Source organism: Adelges cooleyi, unplaced genomic scaffold, assembly GCF_023614345.1.
Source record: "Adelges cooleyi isolate 19-005CV unplaced genomic scaffold, UGA_ACOO_1.1 ACOO_flye_CR_arks_rails_tigmint_CR_PRNA_21, whole genome shotgun sequence".
Classification (NCBI taxonomy): Eukaryota; Metazoa; Arthropoda; class Insecta; order Hemiptera; family Adelgidae; genus Adelges; species Adelges cooleyi.
The window spans coordinates 9,394,328-9,416,676 of record NW_026095871.1 but is presented as its reverse complement, the minus strand read 5'-3'; the positions used below and the strand labels follow the sequence as shown (position 1 = coordinate 9,416,676).

The window sequence follows — 22,349 nt, the reverse complement described above, 5'->3', positions numbered from 1 at the left end:
TTTATGAATACTATGAATCCTTTTTTATTTACAGAAAAGTTACAAAATACAATCCAAACTATAAAATCCTACCTTAAATTATTTGAAATTGAGATTTTCAAAGTATTGAAAAAAATGTTTTGACCGACTGTACTATATTACATTTTTTAATTTTAATTGAGGGATCAGTATGTAAGTTAATATGCATTTTCTTTTTAAATGTGACAATTACATCTAAAGTAAAAAAAAAACTTGTATTTTAATTTCTACATTAGTAAGCCATAGTTTATATATATATATAATATTATAAAGTATATTTATAGTAATATATATATATATTATTTTTTTTGCTATCCCTTGAAATGTTTTTATGTATTGAAAAGAAGAAATGTTTAAAATTTCAGTCTTCTAGGCAAGTGGAGCGCAACTTTTTTTAATCCATCATTCCCAAATAAATTCATTTCAATAAGGTTGGACCCCTACAAACATTTTATAAGTATACATACTTAAGCATACATATATTCGTATTATATAAATATATTTTTGCAACCCCTAAGGCGATGAAGTGGTTTCTATAGTCTATAGAGCCATGTTTTTCCCATGGAATTAACCCGTAAAAATAATTGTTTTCTTATAAAAAATCTTCATCATTTCTACACATATTTTTTTAATTTATAAAAAGATTCTTAAAGCTGACACTTGTACTTATAAAATACTTATACACATATGCAGTTTTTTAATCAGTTTTCCTAGAAGGCTAAAATTGTAATGATTTCTACAATACACCAAAAACATTTTTTTTTTTTTTTTTTTAGAGCCATATATTATATGATATATAATATATGTTATGTTTAATATGAATTACCTAAAAAGTTTTAACTAACAAAACATATTAATGGTTGTCATTGAGTTGACCTTCAAATTTGAGCTTTTAAATTGTATACAATGATTGACACAGAACATGAGTACTTCAGTGATAATAATATATAAAAATAAAATGATGTATTCAGTATGTCTAAGCGTTACTTTCTTCTTATGCGTTCAAACTTTTATTAAATGATTTTCTTCATTGCGCACCGCACATCTAGCCAGTCTGTTGTGAAACCGGCCTAGACTAAATTATATTCTTTGAGGTCCAAATATGGTTGCTGGTTTTCTTCCATATAAAATGCACAGCGGCTTAAGAAACTAAATCTCATAATGGTTTAATTTTTTATTAGAAAAATGTAAGACCCTCTTGTTATTTGGTAGTTACTAGTTGGTACATTTTTTTACTGTTATAGTTTTCTTCACGAATTGAATATCAGTATTTAGTAACTGTATTTAGTGAAGTCGTTGATAAGGAGTAAGGACAGGGTAAAATAGAGTAATAGTTAAGTCATAGATTAAATACATATGTATTTAATAAAGTATATAGTAAAATTGATATCCCGTTACGCTGCCGTTTTGCTTCTGAAGATAACAACTCAAGAATATGTGCATTAGCCTGTATTTCAACCATGATCCTAATTCCTAACATAATATTATAACACACAATTGTCTGATATTCATAAGTCATAACTCTTATTATCATTGACCTTACGTAAGTTATGCAATTTGGGAAAAGTGGTAGCAACTAGCAAGTAGCAACCCGGTCTATGAAACGTATACGGCTTATCACAACAGTCACATGTTTGATAACAAACCTGCAAAATAAATAAACGAATATAATCTGTGGTTTTAAATAGCAGTTATCATTCAACCGCCAAAATGAAAAATGTTTCTAGTATAATTTTGTTATTAAATATCAATTGTAATTTGTAGGAGTACTTATTTCTTAATTAGCAGTTTATAGTACGAAGTATAGTTTATTATTAGTTGTCCAAATGTACCTACGTTAATATACACTATAAAGTTTTATACTTTTGTTTTACAGACAATTTTAATAAATTGTTTTTTAAACAATGAAAATTAATTTTGGATATTGCACTTGTCAGATAAATTGTATTTATTAATAATGCGATAGTTTGTTTTCGAATGAACAATATAAAAACAAGTCAAATGGATACTAAAATGTCGTTAATAAGTTTGTCTTCTAAGTCACTGGCCAATATATTAGAACTTATTACGATGACAACTGGAATAGAGGTAAATTTTTTGTACATCTAAATAGACTTGGACTCCCCTTGTTACAAGAGAACGTTTAGTTTTCTTTATAATAAAAAGTTAAACGATTTGTAAACGATGCAATTTAATTTAAATAATAAAAGGAGTTTAATTGTTTTAACTTTTAGGAGTTTAGTGAAGTGTACTTAAAATATGTTCAGATAATAAACACTTTACAAGATAACTCTTACGAATATCCAAAAAAACGAGCTGTTGAAGAACTCGTAGAAGGAATTTTGGAAAAATATATTGCTCATGGGTTTCCGTTAGAAGCAAAAGAATTTGAAATGCGAGTGTACTGGTTTATTAATAACTCTGATATCAATAATCGATTAAAAGTATAATTTTAAAACGCTATTCTCAATTAAATGAATTAAGTTAAATTTTTAAAATTTGTCTAGCATTCCTCTTCTGCGGTAAAATGGGCCATAATCAATATGATAATTGAAATGGCTAGAAACCCTTGTGGATTCAGAAATGCATTGCGAAATACCAACTTAGACAGTGTTCGAATTCAACTCGAAGGCGAAACAGCAGTATTAGGTGAAACGTGGAAAGCTAATCTTGTAAAAGAATTACTTGATATCGGTCGCAGAGATGTGAGTTAACATATTTTAACTTATATATTATAACTATAATTGTTCCTTGGTGATTGAAAATTATACTTTTTATAGCAGCAATATGCAGAATCATCTAACAATGACGATACCGATTATGAAGATGAATGTGACTATAAATCATTAAGTTTAGCATCATCCTGGACAACCTGTACAAAGGATGAAACTGTTACTAAAACCAAAGGATTTGAAGACAACAGAAGACAATATTTAAAACTACTATATTTGAACGAAAATAAGGCTCTAAAAGTATTAAAGACAATTAAATCAAATTCATGGTGGTATTATGATTCCGATGTAATAGTCAAAGGTGGCAAAGATGCACCTCATTTTGCTTTAAAAAGGTGCAGATTTCCAAATATTTTCTTAGAATGACAATAAAAAATGCTGTCTTTTTTTTTTAGATATTCCAATAGTACATCTTTTAAAGTTATAGATGACAAAAAAGTAATACTTGAATGCTTAAAACATCATTTAGTCCCATCCAATATTTTTCAGCACAGTTTAGAAGATCAAAATAGGTTGTTCGGATATATAACCATTTTACCATCTGTGTCACCAGTAAGTTTTATAAGTTAAGTCAAAAATTGTGTTAACTACAATAGTATTAAATAAATAGATTGAAAAATTGTAATTAAAACCAAATTTCTACCACAGCCTCGTTTCACTGCATCTTTTTAGTTAGCGTTACTGCAGTTCATCGGTAAATCACAGCTAAATTAGTCAAAATTTTCAACAGATAAATCCAAGTTTTTCAAGACTAAAATTTTTCCTTTATATTATGACAGACTAGAAATGTGCAGTGTATATAAAAAAGTTTTAATTGCTCCTTTATTATTCCAGGAAATTTTTAATAGTTGGACAACAGCTATTTCGCCTTTTATAAATAAATTCAGCGACCTTCTGCAGTTTACTCATCATATGAAGTGTGTTGTTAAGATACCATATACATTAAGGGCTTATGCTAAAGGACTTGAAAAAATTCTGGAACCAATTATCAATACGATGCAATTAATTGAAAACCAGATAAAGAATTTATGTATGCTTTTAGATAAATACATTTTCATTTTTTTAATTTCGACATGATAAACACTTTATTTTTTTGAAAGAGAATTAATTTTATTTCATATTAACTTAAAATATGCAAAATATTTAACTTAAATATATAACTTTAAAATTCTCATACACATAAAATTTTAGTTTTAATTTACCCATAAAGCAAATAAAATGAAATTTTTATCAATCAATATATGTTTAGGCTACCCAAACAGAACAATAATGTCTTTTGAAGAAGATATGCAAAAGCATTTACAAGTGATTTCATTTGTTCATTCCATACATACAAAAGCGTTCATTTCAAATTGGGAAAAATTAGACAGTTGGATGACTTGTATTAGGTATACTTTTTTATATTACATTTTTTTATAACCTGATAAAAAAATGACTAAATAATTTTCAGATTGATATCTGTGTTGTTTTGGTCTGTTCAAAAGGCTCTTCTGGATTATGAAAAATTAATTTCAATGACTTTGTTCGTGTATACTTTTGAACCTTATATACATATGACAGAATTATGGATTCACGCTGGACAGCTGGTCGACGAGCATAACGAATTTGTCATATTAAAATATGAAGGCGACAGTTGTACAGAGTTCAATTTATACTTCAAAGATATTATTGGGTATCTTGAAAACTGTGGCTTGCAATTACCGCCAATTATAGAAAATTTAATGTATTTGTTAAGCAAAAGTGATTGGAAAGTTTTTGTAGCTTCAGAAATAAGTAATGACGACAAGACCTTAGGCGATGTCCCTCGTGGTTTGTTATTGACTTTTATGTTATATTATTATTATAATTGTATATGTAAATAATACTATATTTTTATTCATAATTTTAGGAGAATTATTTCATAACTTCTTGTTGGAATTAAGAACAATATTAAACGATTGGGATGATTACATAATACCATTTGATTCTTACAACCCATCTATCTGGAATCGTATACCTATGCTAGCTACATCTTGTGTTAATTATAAGTAATTATTTATTAATTATATATTAACTCGAACAATTTTGTGTCAATATATAAATTCTTTTTAAAATTTAGATTTTTTGCTAATTTCACATTTAATTTGACTTCATTGTTGAGTTATGAAATAGTAGACATTTTTGTGTTAGTCGTTCAAAAAGTGTTGGATAACATCGGAATGAAAGTCAGAGATATTATACTCAAAGATAATAAATGTGTTCATCATTTGAAGACTTTATATAATATAATTTTCCTAGAAGATATGACAAAAACTGTCACTATTGATAGAGAAACGGAATATAAGGTATTATCAATGGCGTAGGTGTAGAGTAACACTGTGTGAACCCTACTCCCCCTTTTATGACTACACCACTGACTTATTTATGTTTACAGATTGAACGTAATTCGTTTTTAAATAATTGTTTCTATTCACTTATCAGTGATGATCATAGTTCAGTGTTGTCTACAAGTGATCATTCATGCAATTTGTCATTAAACTACAAAACTGGCAAGCATAGTTTGTGTGGAGATGATTTCATATTCAACGATAATTTTGCAGACGAATTAGAGCGAATTAATATTACATACGATGTAAGCATAATAAAACTTACATTATTTATTATTACAAACGAGCTAAAAGCCTAAAATACAGCATACAAAATATTTAATATTTATAATTTAAGATAATAATTTAAATTACTTTTTTTAATTGACAAACTGCTAGTATCTACTTTTATTGAATTAACATAGTATGGATATTTTTGTTTGTTAAAACTATGTATGTAAGAAAACATTGTTCTCAATTTTACCTAAAAAAAAACAGGGCTTTAAACCAAAATATTTTGTATGGATTTTTCAAAATTGTATGGCTGTTAACAGCTACGTGTTTTTCTTAAAATTGTCAAATTATGCCGATTATTCAATTTAATAATTAATTAAACTATATAAATTATATAGTGTAACAAATTCATGCCAAGACTAAAGCATGTTTCATGCTAAAACTGTTAATTTTTAAGGGGTTTGGGTTTTTTTAAAAAATATTTTGATGTTTTCAAGTTGGAGGTTTTTGCTAAAACACAGTGTATGGTTCAAAGGTCAGAAAATAATAATTTTTAGTTTAAAACTTGGATGACTATTAGAAAAACTATTTTATTTAATAAAATATATTACATGTATAACTAAAAAACTTGATATTTATTTTGTGACTTGTTCGTTCATCCAAAACATAGTTTTCATTTTTGGTACTGTCTCTACTAACACCATTAATTTTAGAGTATAGTATAATCAGAATTAATCAATGCTAATGTACAAGGATAATTCTGTTAAGAAAACAAGATTTTGAAAAAAAATGTTTTTCGGCGATAAACAAAATATTTATATTTGTCTGATTTTTAGGTCAAATTTCCTCTTAGTTTGATTTTAACTAATGAAGTAATTTCCAAGTACAATAAAATGTTTCATTTGCTTATCACAGTGAAACAAGCTGTAGAGATGATCTCTCAATTGCAAACCAAAGGTAGTATATTGTATTAGTAAAGCCTTTTAAAGTAATGCAACATCAAGTGTAGTTTAATCGAGAACATTATACCATGTTTTGAATGTTTTCAGATTTAAAAAAGTATAATGATTCGCTGGACGTCAAACGAATGTATTTTATACGATTATGGATATTGTCAACTACGTATAAGTTGAAAACATATCTATTTAGCGTTGCCTCCAAATACTTGGGAACAAAATTATTTGATAATTTTGAAAAAGTAAAAAATGGTTTAGAAGCTTTTGAGACGGGTCAGTTGTTTATTTATTTCCATACTGTGTTTCTATTTTTAATTATTATATTTTTTTTATAGTTCTTGAAGCACATGTTTGTCAGGCAATAAAAATGTGTATGTTGGATGGTCTGATGGAAAAATTATCGTACCAGGCTTTGGCTTTGGTTAGTTAAAAAATAAAATTACTAGGATTAAATTAGTAAAATTTAAATATTATCATATTATATTTCATTTTTTTATAGACTGTACAAAAATTAGGAAAACACTGAAATATGTGAATAAAAAATTTGTATGTTTCATTTCCCCTCTCCTCTAAAAAATAGTATATTAGAGTGTTTTCCGGAGAAAAATATTGTTTTATAATTTGGCGTCACAAAAAAAAAAAAGGATGACCTTGGTTCATTAGCGAAAATAATCAAATTAATATTTTTGTCTGTGCAATTCTTAAACACAATACTTTTTTCTGTAATAAGCAAAATTTACTAAAGAAGATTTAGAATTTACTTTGGCAATTCACGTTGTTTTTTGTGAGGTAAATGAAACATATTATTTTTTGTAATAGGTTAAGTAAGTTCTAAAACTTTTAAGTTATCTATAAAAAACAAACTCAAAGTTTATCGTTAGTTTATTACACCTGTTTATTTGTGTTTTATTAGTTATGGAATGCATGTGAACAATTTACAAAGCTTTGGAAGAATAGTGCATTAAAAGACAGTATTGATATTGAAATGATGGAAACTATTGAGCAAGAATATGTCAACTCTTGTTGGAAACTGGCTAACGGTCTTGATACATATTTAGTTGCAGAAGATGACACGTCAAGCCTTTGTAATACATTTGACTTTTAAATTTTATTATAATTGATGATGGACAGGCGAAAGTGTTGTCTTTTGGGTTGACCAGGTTTGGGCCATTTGTTAGATTGATTATTCCTAGATAACAACTAGAAAGAGCTGCTTTTTTTAAATGTAATTAGTGGTCCAAATTGTACTCCTGTCCATCTCGATCATAATTAAAATAGTTTTTCTTTATAATTAATGTTTGCAATGAATTAATGAAGTATTAATAATTTTATTTTTAAATGTATTCATAAATAACTTAATCAATTTCTTTGTTTAATTACACAATATTATGCTAATTTGTATTTATTATTTTTTAGTATATCAGTTTTGTCAAGATTTTATGTCAAGCATGCCAACGAAAGAGTCGACTGATCTTGACGGTAGTTTGGTTTATAAACTGAGTGACTCACAAAATAGGTATTCTTTCATTTACACATAGTCTAGGATTGTTAATTAGACAATAGTTTATTAGTATATTTTAATTTTTTAGTTTCTCAAATTTTATATTTATTGTAGTACATTTTTTTTATTATTTTTTTTTTTAGCAGAAAAATAACTAAATTAATAATGTTGTTTTTATAAAATTCTTATAGTTGGAATTATTAGCATTTTTAGCACAGTTATAATTTATAAATTGTAACTTGTAACTTGTTTTAAATACGTTTTATTATGTTACATTTATTATAGGTTATGGTTTACAAGAAAAATTTTAAACATTAGCCAATAATAAAATTTTGCTTAACTGAAATAATATTGTATGTTATATTTTTTTGGTTAAATAATTTTTTTTACAGAGGAAGGTTTTAATTGCTTAAATTATATGTACACCTTTAAATAGTATATTTTTAAAATGTACTTTAAAAAGTTTATTTGTTGAAGATTTAAATGTGAACAATTGAATTTTGATAGCTCATTTTTATATTCACCAGTTGTTATAGAATCAGGCATAGAGTTATAGGAAAGAGAAAATTAGTGTATTATAGAATTCCATGAATTTAGTGGAACGAATTCAATTATTTTATTCATTCAATTGAAACGAAAAAATTGGTTTTCAATTTATCCAGATTTTTATTGACTCTTTTAAATGTAAGCCAAATGGATATGAATGAGCATAAGTATTAAAATGACACAATATATTTTTTTACCTTCGTCTAAAAAATAAATTTTTAAGTGATGATTTATTGAGGAAAATGATCAGTTTGTGGGTTTCATTATGTAATAATGAATTATTAAAAAAATGTAAATACTTTATTTACAAACCGGCATTCATGTACCTACTATATGCCGGCAGGCAGCAAGTGACACCTGCGTTGTCATGTATTATCATTTATCAATGCATTTTTGTGATAGTGTGAACTAGTGATAAAAGCTTGAGTTATAAAGATAAAAGAATTACATATTTATATAAAATTTAAAAATTGTACTGACAGCATAGTGCTGTTGCCGGTTGTTCATTGATTAAAAGATGATTGTTATTTAAGACTTACAAAAAACAATTTAATAAACACAAGATACAAGTATTACTAGTCAAATGCGTTTTCCATAAAACAATGATTTTTTTTAAAAATGTGTCATGGTTTACCCAGACATCAATTTTGAAGTGGACCTGTGGAAAACGGTCGTGCAGTATTAGTTCGTCGTTGAAAACTGATTTGCTCAATAATGACGAAGGTGGAAAAAGTACATTGTACAAATGTCGCAAATATCCAGAAACTATGTTTGTTCATTGTCCTGATGTAGCAGGTATGTTAAGTTTTGTTAAAAATAATTGTCTTTACATCTTTGTTATGAATGCCCTGAATAGCAGGTAATAGTGGTCGTAGCAATAGATGTCGGTAACAAAATTGGCTCGGTATAGACAAAGTATAATGGTGTAATACTGCTTTTAGCACATCTATAACGGGGATGTTGTTTTAATTACCTATTATTATAGTGTAATATTTTTTTTTTGAGAAGGATGAGTGGCTTAGTGGATAAGACGGTAATTTGTTTGCACTCATTGCTTCTAGTTAGACATTTGGTCAGACAGCTTTTGGCCAGCAAACCATGCCAAATAGCAAATTTTCCAGGAAACCTCACTAGTAGGGGGCAGCCTTACATGGGCTGCTTAAGCTGTTTCTGAATATTTTGATTGATAATGGTTGTTAGGTAAAGTTGACTCCCAAATATATTTTTTTGTTTAAAAGGCAAGTAATTTTAATAGGAATGTTTTGTAATTGTATAAATATTGAACATTTCCAAATTTATCGCTCACAAAGCATTACTAGAATGGCCTATGTTAACATTATGTCATCAAAATAATGTATCCCAATACAAAATTATGCTGGTAATGAAAAAACTTGTTAAAACATTTTATTGTTTTTAGAAGATGCAGCGAGAATAATATGTTCAAATTTAACCAAAAGCAGTAATGGCGAACAACTTAGATTAATAGAAGCCAATCCTGGACCGTGTTTGATTTCACATGAAATTTTGAAAAATACAAATCATGATATGTGTATTTATGAAAATGACTCTGAAATATTCAAAGCATTTTTATTAGTAAGTATAGGTACATTTACTTTTTAAAATTTTTTTTCCAAATCATAATTTATCTGGATTTTAGGAATTAATATCAAAATACGATGATAGAATTAGTTTGAACCGTGGAAATTTGCTTTTGCTTTGGAAAATTGAATTCCTAGATAGAGTTGATCGTGGTAACAGGGTTTCAAAATTTTTATCAGACATCAGACTACCTTCACAGCCGTGGCAATCAGAAAGTAAGTAATTACGGAATACCTTAATCATATAGGTGATTCATACTAGTCATACTAGCTAACATATTTATGTACGTAACATAATATAAGTATAAAAAATGCTCGGTTATGACTTATGACTATCTCGCCTCCAATCATTCATCACCTTTAATTAAAATTATTTGTTCCTATTAAACCGGCTGAAAACTGTTTGTGGTCTAGGATCAATCCATCCCGGGCAGTGAATATGTCTAGAAACCATTTTCTCATAATGGTCTGGCCTTCAAGGCCGACAAGTGACACTTTTGTCAAAAATAAAATTTATGTCATTGTTTTTCTAAAAATCTAATACATTCGCCTGTAAAACACTAAAGTTCAACATTACTCTTAACTAAATCTTTATTATGCCTTCAAAGCTATCACAATAGTGACACAAGATTTATTTAAAATTAAAAAATGTAAGAAATATATTACGTTTTGTATACAACCAGTGTGGTGTGGCATAAGCGACATTTAATTTGGTATTCAATATCTGTTTTTTTTTCATGTTTTAATGAGTATTTTAATACTGTCAATTAATAATAAATTGAATATTAATTACTTTTTCATTTGTACATATATTTTCTTAATAATTAGATTAACATTGTTTTTCTGTAAAAAAGAGAAATGGCGGTTACATACTCATTATATTGGTTGTATTTCAAAAATACAAGGAAATCATAAGGTTTTTTTTCAATAGGCTTTAATATTCTTATAAAATTATGAAATCATATACGCAATAGTAAATTTACTATTTAGGTAATAATTCATATTGATTAAGTATAATTTCCAATGTAATTGTAAAATTTATATTTAAATACTTTATTGATTAGATATAGGGACAAGAATAATAGCTGGATTGCCGAATAGGAAATTTCTCAATTATTTGATTTACAGTTTTGTGTTCCAAACGAGTTTGATGACTTACGGAAGACCCGAGTTTTATTTTTTTCTTCCGCCATCATTATTTATTGTAAGTGAGTTATAACAATAGTTATTTTCAACTTAATTGATCAGTATTATATTGTTTTCTACTTTTAAATGATTTACAGAGATATTCTAGTGACCCAGTAACCGGTGAAAAGTATTACAAAACACAGACTATACTGTTTCAGTCTTTTTTCGAAATTGAGTTATTGAAAACTTATCCAAGATCAGCTTTCTTACCTCCAAAGCCAACTAAATCGTCAAGTAAAAAGTCTCGCTTTAAAGAGGTAAACAAGTTTAGTTTTTTAACATGATTTTTTCCTATATATCCATATAAAGTATAATTTCATTAATACATTTTTTAGCTAAGTAATTAATGTATAATTTTGTATTTTTAATTGGCCAGCTAAAAGAAGTTGACGAGAAGTCTATTATATTAGCTCGAGTGGTCGGGCGCAGCGATATATTGGGAAAAACCGGTCTTACGGAAGAATTACTAAAACCCTATTGGTATTTTGTCAAGCATCATACACTGAGTCGCAAAAACTTTGTTATACCATTGATGGAGTAAGTGCAAAAATACATTTTTAAATTACTTTATAATACAATCATACGTTACTATTTATTTTTTTATTAATTTTTGTTGAGTCTACTTTAAATATTTGGATTGTTTCAATAATTTTTTTTATAGTAACATATAGTTTTATTGAAATTGGTAAATTATATTGCTCGATTTATTTTAATTTTAAATAATGATTTTGTTTTTTAGACAATGGATACCTGGCTGCGGTCCACATTTCATTGCTCAAGGACTTACAATATTTACACAGTTTGGAGATTTAACACCTAATCAGATTTTGAAAATATTTTTGACGTTTGTCAAGTTGCCAGAATATAAAGATTCACCATTCTTAAATTCTATGGAAATGAGAATTGCAAAACTTGATCCGTCTTCTTTATCAATGTCTGAAAACACTATTAGCGATCATTCAGAAAATAAAATATCTTCTACAGAAGTGGAGGATCTGATTGACAAAGACTAATGAAGATTAATGTAAAAATTAAATGTTAAAAGTTCACTATTTTTCAATTAAAATTATTATTACACTGTCCAAAATTTTTTTAAAAATTATTTATAATATAATAGTAATTGGCATTATTACTGAAGTTTAGTGATGTCAAAAACCACTACTAAAAACTTAATTTCTCAAATTGTTGTTGTATACAATAGAAACAATAGCAATTATAACTCTAATTACTATACTCTGTTCAGAATAAGAACGCATTAGACAACAACCAAAGCAGATTGATAACTAGTGTCAGTCAGTAGTAGATGGGTAAGAAGTGATGATGTTTCTTTTTGGAGTGAAGTTTTTGAAAGTTCAAAATGTTTAATAACAGACAATGTTGGAATGTGAGCATAAATTGAGTTGAATGGTGTTTTGAAACTTTCCTATTCTATTTATTTATTTATTTATTTATTTAACTATAAAAAATAGTTGACGCCCATGGGGCAATAGATTACAGGATAATAATTTTTAAAAATAATTATAAACAATTACAATAACACTAATTAAAAAATTATACAAAAATAATTAAACGGCATTATTAAGAATCATTTTTTACCTGGCTAAAGGAATCGTAAATAAATCCAAGTTGTAATCATGTATTGCTTTATTAGAAGCCATTAACATGCGATTTACCGGAGAATAATAACTATAGTTCTGTTTGTAGGCGGATTCTGCCGCTTTTCCGCTTAACAAAAGATGAAAAATATAGATAAAATGCTACCTTACAGATTATTGGCAATAATATTAGTTTAAAATCGTGTTGTTAAGCTTTTTGTTTTTTCTCAATAAAAGAAGTGTGACTACAAATTTTTTGAAGTTTTTAGTTTAATTTTAAAATCTAGTAAATTCTACTAGTAACTAGATTATTTCTGAGTACTTGAGAAAACCTCAAGTTTTAATAATAAAATTATTAATAAGCTCTCTTATTTTTAAAATGTTGGTCAATATTTAAGTTTTTCAAATATTTTTTAAAAATATATATTTGACCGTATATTTTTGTAGAATCTCCGCAGATGCTCAGAATAGGTACTTTTTTTTTAGTCAACCAAGCTTGTTGTCAGTTTTGTTATTATTGTGGTACTGCTTGTATACAAGTGATGCATTTTAGGTTAATGATTGTGCGTGGCGACCATCGTTGTGATAATAAATCATAAGAATGATGGCGGAGGTGCTGAGAGACACGACGGAGAAGGAAACCCTTTAGCTTTGAATGGACAATTTGTCGTCGTGGGAATTAAGAGCATGTGTTTCGTGCTCGTATTTAATCAACAGCTCGTCATCAATAGCAGCGAATTCTAAAAGATCTCTAATGGAATCTACCTCTTCTGATTTTTCTTTCTTTAAACTACTATTTTTTTACTCCTTAGCCGTCGGTGTCCTTTTTTCTTGTATCCTCTCGTTTTTTTTTTTTTTATTCTCCCTCAATCATTTGTTAGCCAGTATGAATACCTTTGTCTCCGCCACGGGCCACTTTTTATCATTTGTGTTATTTATGACAAGACCGCCCGCAGTCGAGAGCCTATTAAAAAGTAAAAACAACCAACAATCGGCTAAATTTATAACCAAGGAAGAAGTTTATTTGTTGAATTATTGATTTCACAAAAGTTCTAAGTTGCTGAAACGTACCTACAAGTGTGACTTTTTTAAAATTTGGTTGTATAGTTAAAATTGGGCATTTTCAGCGTGGTTTTCTCTAAATAATTTTTTAATGAAGAAAGAGTGTGAAAATCTCGTATAGTTTTCAATATGGACATATTTTTTTTTGAAACCTAATTTGTATTAGGTATGACGTTATTGAAAAAGTATTGGAGAGGATATTATTCACTGATAACAATCGCTGATGTTACAGAGAATAGGTGTAATGCGTGCAGATAAAAATAACTATCTACCGCACTCCACCTCCCATCCTATCCTTTAACCTTTAATAACTTAAAAAGTTTTGATCCAAAACTATTATGGGCCAGTCAAAATTCTCAGAAAATTATTCTCAATAAAATGGCTATCTTGAATTTTTTTTAAAAAAAATAATTAAAAAAAGTAAAATAGCTAAGTGCAATAAAAATGTGGTGCTTATAGCGCAAATTATTATAAATTAATTTAAAAAAAAAAATCTTAAAAATATCCACTAGAACAAAAGTTAGCTATTTCATTTGTCTTATGTCTGTGGGGCATCTGTATTGCTCTCCCGTCCCGCCTATCTTACTGGCCATCAGACTTAATGTAATTTTTGTAATCGCTATATCGTACCAGATATTTGTTAAGTATTAACATACACGAAAATGAAAATACCCATAAACAATTTATAATAATTCAAAAATGGGTGTATAAACCTGAACTTACTGTAATAATTATTATTATAATAATACATGTAACCCAAATTGCATTCCAACTATAGTTTATTATTTAATTAACATGAGAAATTAAACTGTATTTTTTATTTTAAGCGTTTTTTTTAATTGTAATCGGTATTCATGCATGAATAAAATTAAATAATTTTAAAATTATTACCTAAACATAATTTAAGGTTATTTTTTATAATATAATGTCCATAATGACATTTATGTATTAAGATAAATTAGCATTATTAAGATAAACTGTTCCTTTAAAATAATAAACTTCAGTGTTTTTATCATCAGAAACGTTATTGTTGGATTCTTCCGCATCTTCATTCTCAAAATTCTCAAAATCATTTTCAAAAGAAGTGCTGAACGATAATTTCCGGATTGTTGCATTCTCGAAACGGCTGAAAGTAATGAGTTAATGAAATATAGAATTCAATAATAATATTATTAGTTAATATACGTAAAACATTTAGCTATACCTATATCTAAAGCGGTGTATTTCAAATGAAGTAGTTCGTGTTAAAATACTAAAAATGAAAAAAATGCATACTAGGTATGCATTTTTTAAATTTAATTTGATTTTATTAAAAAGCTAAAATAGAGCATTTTATTACTGACACATGGTTTTCTCAATGTGATCTAAATTGCGTTCTACAAAATTATTTTAAACGTATTACTTATTGTAGTTATAGTTTATGGAATTTATTATAGCTGCTTAATTAAATCGTACAATTTTGAAAAAATTTGAATTTAAAAAATAGGTACGTCTTCATCATCGATACACTAGTGAGTACTTAGTACACAATTAGATTGTATTGTATATTACCTTTTTTCTTCTGCTTCTTTATCATATGTTATGTCCAAAGAAACTTCCGTAGTATTTTCGTCTTTAAAATTAGCTTGATATATATAAAACGGGACGTTAGCGCGAATTATACCTAGCAAGTTACGATATTTAGCTTGTTTTATGTCATCATCTACAGGTTTGTCTAATTCTTTCCATAAAGCTTCCCACAAATCTACCTCTAGCATTACCTTCGACATTTGTTTGTCATCATTTACAGTTGTGTTCAAATTTTCCCATAAAGAGTCCCACAAAGCTACCTTTGACATTTGGTTCGACGTTTCCTCCGGTGAATCGTCGAACTGTGAGAAAAAGTCGTCAAGTGATTTCCAAAAATTTCCATTTTCATCTAATTTCTTAATGAATTGGACGAATTCTTCACCGAGTTCATTGCTTAAGGATTGGTACTTTTTTACAAAACTCCCATTATGAGGCAAGCATTTTTGCTGTAATTTTTCGTCAGTATTTCGTACTGTGAAAATAAGAATGCATACAATCTCGTATAAATCGATGACAACAGGTTTGACCGTCACAAGACGATTAAAAATCGAATTAAATTCTTCTAGATTAATACGGTATTCTATATCTTGAACGGCTCTCTTTCGTATTAAATTTTGCCATGTAGAATCAATTTCCAATTTATCCCCCTCTAATTTGCCCATTCCATGACAATTAATTTTACCTTTACATGTGACTATATTGAAATTCATGCAATACTTTTCGAAGATTGATCCGGTGATGATGTTAAATTCTTTATCGGTGCCTGTCTCTTTTTCTATGTCATTGTTACAAGTACAGGTTTCATTGGGTTCGTCTTTTTCTTTTTTACTGTCTAACGAGGCTTGTGAACTCTGAATTTCAGGGTCGTTATCACATTCTTCGTTAACTTTTTTGTTCATCGCATCTATTTCATCTTGTGACATCTGATTTTTTGTTGGTTTATTGATATTGACGGTATTCATCAAGAATGGTAACAAGTCTCTGAGAATTATCGTTGCAAACAGGTTAGTATACTTCAACCCGGCACAGTGGGTAGCATCTTGAATTAAGCTACGTATATCATCTAGATTTGCGTGCTTATCCATTTCGTCACTTTTGACATATTCCTCGATTATTTTGTGGACATTAAAGTCTTTTACTTCGCCGGTAGAATGATCAATATAAGCTTTTAGGGCATGATATTTATCATTATATAAAATATTTTGTTTTAAAATATAACCCCATTTTTCTTGCGCTTCATCATTTATTAGTCCTGCGATTGCATTTTCGTCTAATTCAGCGGCCGAGGGTAATTCATTGCCCTTTTCTGTAGATATGCTGCAAACGTTTGAATAAAGGATTAAAAAAAAAAAAACAAATTGTAAATTCATTTTATGAAAAAAAAACCGTTCGTACTAGGTATACACGTTTAAAATATATAAGCTTAACAAACGACTAACTTGCGATGCGTAAATATTTTTTTCAAATGTTATTGTTTTTCAATCTGCTATTTGTTAAAACACACGATATTTACACCTAACACGGAAGTTGTTTACTGATGTGAGAAGTCTGGCTTGTAAATTATGTTACTGCGAAGTTTTTATTATTGTAGTTGGCAAGTGTACTTAAATACACAAATAAAAAGACGTGTAGTACCTACACTTTAAAACGCTAACAATGTACTATTTTAAAATTACTTCTTAGCTCTACTTTAGGTAAAATACACTTACTATCGACTATAATCAATATTTTCAATAGTCATCTTGATTTTTTTTATCTAAAAATTAATTATTTGTATTTTTCAGTTTGTAGTATGCATCATGAGAAGTAAAATAGAACTACCAACAGAATATAGAAATCTCAACTGCTCTAGTCGATATTTAATGAGTATACCTAAGTCCTAGTGGCAGTATTATACAAATGCGATTTTAAATACATTAAAAATTATAAAATTGAATCTTGTTACCTGTTGCTTTTTAGTATTAGAGATTAAAATTGATATTTTTTTTATGTATGTTAAAAGTAGTATTTAAATTTTGTGTTTTTTCATAATCGACCATTTAAATCTTCAAGTTAATTAGTTTCCTTCTACTACTAATAAAAAACTAAAAGAAATAAGTATTATAATACCGTATTACAAAAAAAAAAAAAAAAAACAAAGAATTAATATACAATAGAAGTAAATAAATAACAAATATGTAATATATTTTTAATATGTGTTTTTATTGCAATTTATTTTAATGTATTAATAATAATAGATATATTTGGAAATAAACATTAAACAAATTTGTAAGGTTACTTTTAGTGAAAATGATTTTTTCATTTCATATATTTCAAACATTTTTTATTATAGACATTAATTTATTATATTTAGCAAAAATTAAAATAATGTATACATTTTTATATTTTACTTTAACTTAATTTCGATAATTCCACCTTTATATGTATCAATATGAGAGTTCATTGTTAACGTCCGTTTTTTTGTATTCCTGAAATGGTTAAAAATAATAATTTAATGAAACAAAGTATTCAGTCAAAAATAATATGTTGTATAAAAATTATTTACAAAACCGAAAAAAATTATTTTTTAGCTTGTATGTTTTATTGAAATTTACCAATGTAAGTTTGTTTAGTTGAATTGCAGAACAAATAAAAATATTTAATTCAGTCAGTATTCGATAGGTTTGACCTTTTAAAAGATTTTAATTTAACAATTTATTGAATTGTATCAATTTGTCAATAATGAAAATACCAGTATAAAAAAAATATGAATATGTATATTATAGTTGGTCAATTGGAATGGTTATAAATTAACGGATGAAATTTAAATTAGTTGAACATTTTTAATTAAAAGTTAAAACAAAAGCCTATACTTAAAAGATATGAATTTAGTATTATTAATTATTATTTTAAGTATTCATAGAGTTTTCAGGTTCAAACCACCCCCAGAGCCAAAACAAATTGTGAATAAGTAATATATTATAGGTATTTATTGTATAATTGTTACAATGTTACTCTTAACTGTTTTGTACAGTTTTGACTTTTGTTAACTATTAAATGCTAAAATGCATACCTATTCTGATATTAAAAATACGAATTTAAAATTTTATGAAAGATAAAAATATAAAATGCAATTTTGTATTTTTAAATTAGGGGAATCGCAGTCACCTAAGTAATAATTAAAATACCTTCGGAACTATAGGTCCAAAAATTTCGTTATTTCTTCAAAATCTAACTATCGAGTTTTTTCGGAAAAATATTCCAACAATCACTTAATTGATAATTATTTTTTGATGGAAAAAAAGTTGTTAATAATTTTGAAACATAGAATTATTTTTTTACAACCCCCCCCCCTGCAGAGCAAAATTGAATGTACGCTAATGAATAAATGATTCAAAAAACATATATATTTGTATTTTGTATACACACACATTTATATATATATATATATATATTTATATTAACTGTTGTTAATAGGTTATGCTGAGTATGTAAAGGTAAGATTTATAAAATATCATACCTTAATTTTTATTTTTTATTTTCTTCAAAAGTGCCCAAAAATTGTTTGTGTTCATAGTTTGCAGCCGTTATAGTAAAAGGAAATTGGAATGTTGCTTTAGTTGTTTCTGCTCTTTCATTCTGTTGTTCCATTTGTGTAAACAAATTGGTGAAATAACCCCAAAGTGGATCAAAATTGTCGATTAAATCTAAGTTTTTTAGATATTCCATATATCTGCCACCTAGTTCCGCTTTTAAAGATTCATATTTATAATAAAAGCTATCATGATGTTCCCCACATACTTTCGCAATTTTTTTGTCAATTTTTCTTCTTAAATGTTGAAGAACACTTATAATTTCGTTTAATTCACCAAACATTTTGTGCATTTTCTGAAAAAAACACCGCTTTAAACTGTTCCAAATTAATGTAGTATTTGACACTTAGTGTTGTTTGGTTTCTCATAAATAGTTTCCATAACTCAAGCATTTTTAATTTGTTTGGATTTTCAATGTTCCCATTTTCATGGGTCTGGAAGTCAATATGGCCAATATCTGTGTCCATATTTATTCTTGCACGATATTGATTGGTAAATAAAACAAACTACTTAATACTTATAAAATATGACTTCTTTAAGCTGTCAGAGCTTACAATGAGTTCATATTTTGGAAGTACGTAGTTTTTATAAAAATCAGTTATCCTCAATGACGTAAATAAAATGAATTATTTTTCAAGTTGCTTTATGTAATAGAAAAACAAGTAGACAACTTTTATTTTTCTACTATGCTACGTTAGCCGAACTGAATATCAGTTATTAAACGGCAATTTCATGATCTGGGTAAATAATAAAAAAATGAAATGTTTCAAGACACGACTATCAACATACTATAACGTTTAATAAAAAATAAACAGCCATTCATTTGAAGATAAATTGGACTATAACATTTAAGATTATCACCAAAAATGGTAGTCAAACTTTTGTATTATTAAGAAAAACTTAAAACAGGGAGAACTTGCACATTGTCCATACCAAAATCCCAAGTACTTTGTGTAAAATCAACAGTTAACAAATATCAGAAAATTATGTTGATTACCTATATTGTTAATAATTACAATACATGACATCAAATTACTATAGACAGACGGCCAACCTTAATCGTATCCATCCTAATACTATAAATACAATGCTAAGCATGTTATTGTCGTCTCGTTAAGTTCATTGGATGTTTCGTGTTTGTCATTAAGTGTGTTTATCAACATCGCATCTTCATTTTACCAAGTCAAAAATGTATTTGTCAGACCGGGAATCGTACCCTAGTTTTTGTGGATGATTGCTCTTCCACTGATTAATCCGAGACATTTTATTATAGACCCAAAGTAATTTGATCAAATAAATTAGAAAAATATTGCCAAATTGCAAAAGACCATTGTATTTTAACGTTAGACATCTGTATAATACACCATTAACAACACATCAGGATTTTGGATGGCTTACTTGCTGGTACATAAGGTTAACTGTTAAGTAAACTGGCGCTAGATTGTTAATCGTACAATTTATGTGTAAATGACACATACATGATATATAGTTTAAGTTGACATTTTTTGGCAACCACTAGATTTGGTGTTAATTACTTTTCAAATCAATCGTCGTCCATAGCTATAGAAGGCTCGGGGAAGTTCAGACCTTTTGCAAATTCTTAAATCTTTCTTTAGAATTTCGGTATAAATTAAAAATGTTACTTTGGGGATGTGCTTCATTGGTTACACACATTCTCTGAGAGCCAGAAGGTGTTTAAGAGGATTTGTACTCCACTGCTCCTCTTTAGTTGCGCTAATGTCGTCTGATCTAATTGCTTCTCAAATATAAATAGCTATACATAACTATACATTAAAGAGAACTAATAAATGTATAGACATTTATTATGGTATATCTTTATTTTAACACATTTTAATGCATTATTATGATAAATCGAGTACAATATATATTTAGTATCATGTTAGATCTCCAAAATCAGGTCTAAAGTATTATTATTTTGTAAATTTACGCTTAACGGCTGTTTGACAACGAAAACAATTATTACCTCATACTTATATTTAAAAACTAATAACAATATAATATAAAGAAAATAACTTAAAATGTTTAAAAATAATTAATTTTTTTAATAGGCATACCAAGATTTTGGCGTGAGTCGAAATTCAAGACTTTTCCTTTAGTCCACATAATATCTGTTTAATATTACGACTGTTCATTATAAATATTTCAGTAGATGACACTTGTGAGTTGAAGCCTTAAGAGAAAAATCGTTTGCACATTCTACATCAAGATGACCTGCGTGATAAATTTCTATACCTGCATAATGCATTACATACTTTAACGGTACAGGTGTTTACAGAACTCAAAAAGGGATATAGCTTCATATGCATAAGTTATACTCTATTATTATTTAATGTTTGATTTTCAGTGGTAAACCAACAATGAGTGGTCCGAAAATCAATACCGTTGACAACGTTGTTTTATTATTCATTCTCTAAAATGTCTTTTAGTTTAGTAGAGGTTAAACTAAGAAAGTAATATAATATTTTTAGCCGCTTTAGCGCATACTTGCTTAAAAACAAATTTAAAGATTGGAAGTTTATCTACGGATTGACATTTGTCATTGAAATCTTTTTCAATAAAATGTTTGGCAACGTAGTTTGACGATTTTACTGCTATATTAAATGGCCACTGATAAACAGCACACACACACTAATGTTTATATATTAGCAAATCAATAGACATTTTCATACATACAAAAAATATTGTCTATACAAGGCTCCTTAGAAGTAGTCGGTGTTCAATTACCTTAACAAATTCTAATTAAATTAATACTCAATTAATAACTATTAATTATCTATATAATAAATAATAAATAATTATTAACACAATTTAAACTTTTTTTTAGATTATATCATACAATTGTGAATTTAAAAATAAAATATTTCATCATTTTTTTGAGTTTGACTTTGGAAATAATAAAAAAAAGGTATATTAATTTATTCAAAACTTATTTATTACTATGAATCCCTACTACACGATCATAGATTTTATATATTATTATATCAAACGAAAGAGTAATTTCTTGGGATTCTAACCAAAACCGACGGTTTCAGAAAATATTGAATAGCTTTAGTTTAAGACGATGAATTGTACAAATTAATGAATTAATGAAAAACGCCTAAAATGTATTTTATATCGCGTTGTTAAACTTTACCGAATGATCCCAATTTTTGATAAACTTATTTATTTTACTATAAAGATTAACTTTTAGTGGGAAAACATTTTTTTGCTCCACCCTACTGCTGGGCTTAATTATCCAGTTTTCTGTACTTATACGCTATTAATAAAACTCTAACAGTTTCTTATCTAAAAGTTTCTTGCTTTTACAATGTTTTTCAAAAGCCGATAAAATTTACTATCTGTAATCTAATAGTAATAAAACTTAATATAATATTTTAATTGTGTCATAATAGTTGAACTTTTTATTGTTATT

General features: G+C 27.3%; 3 protein-coding genes across 4 annotated transcripts; 2 read left to right on the top strand and 1 right to left on the bottom strand.

The window, feature by feature from the left end:
* Nucleotides 1-1,786: 1,786 nt before the first annotated feature.
* Nucleotides 1,787-8,024, top strand: LOC126834339 (uncharacterized). Its single transcript, XM_050566191.1, has 16 exons — nt 1,787-2,106; nt 2,253-2,462; nt 2,526-2,723; nt 2,799-3,085; nt 3,146-3,302; nt 3,585-3,780; nt 4,000-4,138; nt 4,201-4,559; nt 4,639-4,777; nt 4,849-5,074; nt 5,164-5,361; nt 6,166-6,286; nt 6,379-6,558; nt 6,621-6,706; nt 7,199-7,370; nt 7,702-8,024. The coding sequence occupies exons 1-16, from the start codon at nt 1,996-1,998 to the stop codon at nt 7,821-7,823; spliced, it is 2,901 nt and encodes a 966-aa protein (XP_050422148.1). The 5' UTR covers nt 1,787-1,995; the 3' UTR covers nt 7,824-8,024.
* A 745-nt stretch (nt 8,025-8,769) lies between these two features.
* On the top strand, nt 8,770-12,553 carry LOC126834451 (dimethyladenosine transferase 2, mitochondrial). 2 transcript variants are annotated; one of them, XM_050566372.1, is made up of 7 exons: nt 8,770-9,127; nt 9,753-9,925; nt 9,990-10,146; nt 10,995-11,134; nt 11,214-11,375; nt 11,495-11,655; nt 11,858-12,553. In XM_050566372.1, exons 1-7 carry the CDS (start codon nt 8,935-8,937, stop codon nt 12,129-12,131), a joined length of 1,260 nt encoding a protein of 419 aa, XP_050422329.1. In that variant the 5' UTR covers nt 8,770-8,934; the 3' UTR covers nt 12,132-12,553. The 2 variants fall into 2 exon arrangements, with proteins under 2 accessions (XP_050422329.1, XP_050422328.1); XM_050566371.1 differs by having other exon boundaries at nt 9,750-9,925; nt 11,858-12,547.
* A 2,056-nt stretch (nt 12,554-14,609) lies between these two features.
* LOC126834564 (uncharacterized) lies at nt 14,610-16,797 on the bottom strand. Its single transcript, XM_050566589.1, has 2 exons — nt 15,327-16,797; nt 14,610-14,901 (listed from the first exon to the last, which is right to left on the bottom strand). The coding sequence occupies exons 1-2, from the start codon at nt 16,712-16,714 to the stop codon at nt 14,724-14,726; spliced, it is 1,566 nt and encodes a 521-aa protein (XP_050422546.1). The 5' UTR covers nt 16,715-16,797; the 3' UTR covers nt 14,610-14,723.
* Between the last annotated feature and the right edge of the window lie 5,552 nt (nt 16,798-22,349).